Genomic DNA, 5,248 nt, shown 5'->3' with positions numbered 1-5,248 from the left:
TTGGTTGAAAGTTGGCACAAGTTACTAAATTCTTCCCCAAAATAGAAAGCACAAACGAAGAGTGGGGAGGAGTCTCACTTTATGATCTTGCTCTCAAATTGCTTAGCACTCCTCCACTTGCGAATACACTTGAGACAGTAGGTGTGGTTGCAGTTGGAGAGGATCCCAAAACGGCGCTCGCTGGGGTTGGCTTTCTCATACACCACCTCCATGCAGATCCCACACACCATGTCCTTGCTGCGCTGCACAGCAAATGAGAGCTCCATGTCCTTCTCATGGGCCTCAATGCACGACTAGAGAGACGGGAGAGAGAAGACCGTCATGTCACCAGGTCCTAACAAACACAACTCCACGATTTATGACTCATGTTCAGAGAATCAAATAGTCAATTGAAAACATGTTCCCAAAGTGACATTCAACTCAGCTGTGTTTACAAACTATGAGGACTCAACTTCAGGAATTGAAAAATCACTCAACTTTCTGTGCCCTAAAGCTGCCGTCCACACTAAAGATGGTTTTTCATACTGTTGATTTCCTAGATGGAGTATGTAATTAGGATTAAGGCTTTAATAAGAAACCTGTTGGAAGCCGGGCTGGGTGGCTCAGCCTGTAATCCCGCACCTTTGGGAGGCTGAGGTGAGTGGATTGCCTGAGCCCGCAGGTTCGAGACCCGCCTGGGCAGCGAGACCTCATCTCTACAATAAATCAAAAAATCAGCCGGGCGTGGTAGCGCGTGCCTGTAATTCTGGCTACTCGGAAGGCTGAGGGGAAGGATCGCCGGAGCCCAGCGGGTCAAGGTTGCGGTGGCCGGGAGCGGCCACTGCACTCCAGTCTGGGTAACAGAGTGAGACTCCAACTCAAAAAATAATAATAATAATAATAAATAAAAATACATTTGAAGAAATGAAGCAGAGATCTGTGCATTCATTCAGTCAGTTTATTGAATTTACCATGTGCTCAACACTGTCCTATGCAGTAACATGAAAAAAAATTACAAAACAAGACCTCAACAAGGGAAAAATATACTCTGTACTGTATTAATTTCCAATCATTTCCATGGTGCTTTTAAAGCATTCTTAGGTCGTTTGGGGGTATGTGGTCTCCCTTTTTCTCCATGTCCCCCTAAAGCTCTGGCACTGTTGAAGTATGCCCCTCTTGTGACCATCCTAGTGGGGCAGCGGGGGACCGGCCAGGGCTGGGGGCCCACAGTGGAGGAGACATGCTGAGAGGAAAACCATCCATCCTGAGGGCTCAGGATACTCACAGTGATTCACCAGAAGGCCAAACTTGGGGAGCCACAGAGGCCTATGGGCCCCTCACTCACCCCCTTCCCCAGGGGATGTGCTTAAAGTGCTAACACTGGAAAAAAACGATGCACAGCTACATGCTATCCTGGGTGCTACCAGACTTGTTACCTCCCTGACTTGTGCTAATACCAGGCACTGGCACCACCAGGGGTCAGGCCAATAGAAAAGTCTAGTGCCCAGTGGAGAAGTGGAAAAGGTCCAACATATAACCTAGGATGCCCAGAGGAGGTGGGGCCAGAAGGGGCAGAGAGGTATGCAGCAAAAGGGACTGGTTTGTGCTTGGCCAGTGCCCCTGAGCTAAGGGTTGGTTTCTGTGCAAAGGGCAGTTTGGTTCTATACAGCTAGCAAGGTCCTAAATTTCTCCTGAGGGAACAAAGCTACACAGCATAGGAAGGAAATCCATGCAGGGCCCTCCCCATCTCCCAAGCGGGCATGCCCCCGTGCCTACTGTGGAGGGTGCTAAGGTGCACTAGTGTGGGGCATATAGCAGGACATGCCACACTTGGACGCTGGATGACACCTGGACACACCTGGCCCAAGAGTTCCACCTGCAAGAGCCCGGTCATCACATGCAGGCTCCTAACCTGAGTTAGCAAGAGGGGCTGAGATTTACCTGGCAGCCCAGCCAAGGATACCTGTGCCCCTGCGAGTCAGATCCCAGTGAAACACATCATGTGATATGATCCAGAGGGCACCCCAGCCAGGTGGGCAAGCAAAAGAGGGAGTGGCACAGACTCTTCATGTGGGCAACGCAGCTGGGCAGAGGATGCCTTGGAGAAGACGCGGGAGGGTGTCCGGGGGCCAAGAGGGTACCCCGTTTCACCATCAGATCAGAGCCAGATCTCATCACTGCTCACACTGGACACTCGGTAGATGTAGCCCAGCATTGGGAGGCGGATGAAGCCTGTGGGTCAAAGAGGCCCGGGGGACTCAGTAACCCTCATTCCTTGGAAGTTGGCAGAGCCCACTCCACCCCCAGGGCACTCAGAGGCCTTGGGCACCAGCCTCCTCCCAGGGCTGGGGAGGAGGGGAGCAGGCCCCTTTGCCCATACCTCGGCTGGTGAGAAGGCCGCCGGGCTCTGGGTCCAGCAGGTCTGGCCGGCTGTTGTTCCGAGCCATCTGCCGGTCTGCTGGCTTCCCTGCTGGGTGACAAAGGGAACAATATCCAGGGCAAGGAGCGTGCCTGATGGGGCCTAGCCCCTCCCAAGCACCAAGGTCTCTGCAGAAGTATATCTGAAGATAAAGCGATGGCAAAGCGTGGGTCCTGGATGTACCTCTGGAATCCGGAGTGAGGTCGTTGAGCTGGAGGTTGGATGGGAGGGACATGTTCTCCCGGGGCAGGCGCACGTTGTTGAGTTTCAGGTTGTTGGAGTCACTGCAAGTGGACAAAGCTTGGGGTATACCTGGCACCAGCAGGCACAGGTTCCTGGACTGGGTCTCTCAGACCTGCCAGAAAACCCCAGTTCCCATGAGTCCCCATCCTACTTTGGGTGCAGCCTGTCTACCCAGCCCCAGAGGAGTTACCTGGAGATCAGAGAGGGGCGCCGGGAGGGGCCTGAGAAGAAAGAAACCACGTCACCGACTCTCAATGTGCCCACCCATGCTGGGGCCTGCCCCCCTGCCCTTCCAGACTTAGGACCCTCCAGCAAGGGGTGTCCTGAATGTCCAGAGACTAGGATCCCAGTGCCTGACCCCAGGACCCGGGGTGCATGTCGTCCTATCATGGCCACACCCAGAAGTGCTGTGCCACTTGGCAGAGATGACCTGTTCTTCCCAGGTTCACTTTCTGCTCACTCCAGCCTCCTCGCCACTCCCCTGCCACCCTCTACCTCCTGTTGCGCCGGCCCTACCTTTGGTCTTCTTCTCTTTCCTGCAGACCAGGCAGGCCACTAAGGTGCTGAACCCCACAAGGGTGCCCAGGGCAAGCCCTCCAGCCACAACGATGCCCAGCAGCGGCACTTCCACCCGGGTGGCCAGCAGCCCTGCAGGTTGTCCCCTGGTTAGGTTCCAGGTGGTCAGTGGCCCCACCCCAAAACGCCACAGGCATCACTCTGTCCTCCTTGCCCAAGGTGGCTGGGCACAGCTCATCCACAAGACCCATCCAAAGGGCAACACCTCCTCCCACTTCTGTACTGTAATCCCTGTGCCCACGTGCACTTTTGCTGGGTCTGCTCACCTGGGGCTGGAAGCGAGGCACTGGTGACACCCACGTCATTGGTGGCCACCACCGAGAGGTTGTGTGCCAGGCTGCGGAGCTGCAGCTGCACGGTGTGGTTGGTGAGCCAGGGGTAGTTCTGGGCATCCAGCACCAAGAAGTCAGAGGTGTTGACAGTCACCGGCCCATCCTGGTCGATCCAGGTGACATTGGCAGGCGGGTTGGCACGCACCAGGGCAAACAGGACAACCAGGAGGCCTGGGCCCTGAGCTTCTTGGTACTTGGCCCCAACTTGGGCAATCTCTGGCTTAACTGGTGCAAAGCAGAGGCCAATATGCTCTCATCACAGTCCCTCATAGTGCTGGCCCTTTCTTCCCAAACCCAGATGGGACAGGGACCCAGGCCTCTCCTCAGAGGGGACACGGACAAACAGGATGGCTGGGTCAGCCAGAGGCAGCATTCCATAGTGACTAAGGGTATAAATGTTCGAGCCAAGATGTCTGGATTTGAATCCTGGCTCTGCTTCTTGCCAGCTGTGTGACCTTGGGGAAGGTTGCTTAACCCGTTTGTGCCTCCGTTTTCTCATTTGTAAAACAGGGCTAACAATAGTAATGACCTCACAGGATTAGAGTGAGGATAAAGTGAATTAAAATTTGCAAAGTGCTTGTGTTTGTTAAATGTCCCACCGACCACCTGCCTGATGGCTGTTGGAGGTCCCAGGCAGAGAACCCCCCTGCCTGCCCACCTTAGGGGCACTCACATTGCACATTGAGGATGACAGAAGCATTGGCTGACCGGCCACTGCCCGGGTCCTGCAGGGAGCAGTTGAGCTCATGCTGGGCCCGCTGGGCAGTGACAGTGAAGGTGCTGGTGCCTCCAGAGAAGGCCTCCCCGCCCACGCTCAGCAGTCTTGAGGTGCTGGCTTCCTGCAGCTGTCCATCCAGGTACCAGGCTAATCGGGGGGTGCCAGGCCCCCCTGCCACCCGACAGGTGAAGGCGTGGCGCTCATTCTCCCGAAGTGCCCTCTCAGCCCAGGTCTGCCCATCTATTTGTGGTGCCAACTCCCCCCAACCTGGAAGACAGCAAGGGACCTCTGGAAAGGGCTAGGGCAGGGTTGGTATTATTCTGTGACCAGGATGAGGTCCAGTTACAGAGGGGCAGCAGGCCTAGAGACAGGGCACCAGGGTGCTCTCACCAGGGACAGCGCGGACCCAGGGCCGACAGGTAAGGGGAAGTGGCTGGGGAGCCTGGCGCCTGGACTGGGTCCCCAGACGGAAGGTGCAGGCAAGGAGAGGACAGAGGAGGTGCTGGACCCCAGAAGTGCTTGGTCAACGCATGGACAGAAGTACCTGAACTCAGAAGGGCTGGCAGGAGCAGCAGTGTGTGCAGGAGGGCAGCTGGGCCTGGAGGCAGCACCATGGTGGCCCGGGTCTGGGCCCCAGGCTGCTAAGAGAAGGGGCCGGACCTCGGTGTCAGCTAGGAGAGAGCAGGCAGGCCTAGCAATTCCTCCAGGAATTTTCTCTCCGGAAACAAAAAGAACCATGCGCGGAAACACAAATGGAGACTGGCCACAGCGGCAGAGGCACAGACACGAACAGCAAAGCCCAAAGGCACAGATCCTGGACACGTTCCTGGACACCCTGGACACCCTGCGGACGCAGCCCCGACTGCTGACCCCAGGGGACAAACAGGCACACACCCCCGCAGACACAGAGTAGCAACTAACGACCGTCCGCACCATGCCCAGGCGCCCAGGCCCAGACACACACACACACACACACACACA

The 5,248-nt window shown here is 56.2% G+C and overlaps 2 protein-coding genes across 8 annotated transcripts in view; both read right to left on the bottom strand.

Moving 5' to 3' along the window:
• Positions 1-919: 919 nt before the first annotated feature.
• On the bottom strand, positions 920-5,186 carry TMEM25 (transmembrane protein 25). Of its 7 annotated transcripts, none has more exons than XM_021714937.1 (8): positions 4,812-5,182; positions 4,223-4,534; positions 3,484-3,774; positions 3,158-3,289; positions 2,832-2,862; positions 2,582-2,682; positions 2,360-2,449; positions 920-2,211 (listed from the first exon to the last, which is right to left on the bottom strand). In XM_021714937.1, the coding sequence occupies exons 1-8, from the start codon at positions 4,879-4,881 to the stop codon at positions 2,138-2,140; spliced, it is 1,101 nt and encodes a 366-aa protein (XP_021570612.1). In that variant the 5' UTR covers positions 4,882-5,182; the 3' UTR covers positions 920-2,137. The 7 variants fall into 7 exon arrangements, with proteins under 7 accessions (XP_021570612.1, XP_008061097.1, XP_008061098.1 ...); XM_008062906.2 differs by having other exon boundaries at positions 2,360-2,446; XM_008062907.2 differs by having other exon boundaries at positions 4,223-4,438; positions 4,812-5,181.
• Positions 4,959-5,248, bottom strand: part of TTC36 (tetratricopeptide repeat domain 36) — a 5,367-nt gene continuing 5,077 nt past the window's right edge. The window contains exon 4 of the mRNA XM_021714943.1: positions 4,959-5,026. Coding sequence (XP_021570618.1) covers positions 4,959-5,026 — 68 coding nt within the window. The remainder of the gene's footprint in view (positions 5,027-5,248) is intronic.

The sequence above is a fragment of the Carlito syrichta genome, unplaced genomic scaffold (genome assembly GCF_000164805.1).
Source record: "Carlito syrichta isolate Samal-C Ts95f unplaced genomic scaffold, Tarsius_syrichta-2.0.1 Scaffold305880, whole genome shotgun sequence".
NCBI classification, from domain to species: Eukaryota; Metazoa; Chordata; class Mammalia; order Primates; family Tarsiidae; genus Carlito; species Carlito syrichta.
This window is presented reverse-complemented; position numbering and strand designations above follow the sequence as displayed.

What these genes read in the sequence shown, in the direction of transcription:
- TMEM25 (XM_021714937.1), bottom strand. Translation starts at nt 4,881, where the DNA reads ATGGTGCTGCCTCCAGGCCCAGCTGCCCTCCTGCACACACTGCTGCTC. An exon ending in TGTCATCCTCAATGTGCAAT is followed by an intron (nt 3,775 to 4,222) that starts GTGAGTGCCCCT and finishes GCTTTGCACCAG; the next exon opens with TTAAGCCAGAGATTGCCCAA. An exon ending in CCTCACTCCGGATTCCAGAG is followed by an intron (nt 2,450 to 2,581) that starts GTACATCCAGGA and finishes TTTGTCACCCAG; the next exon opens with CAGGGAAGCCAGCAGACCGG.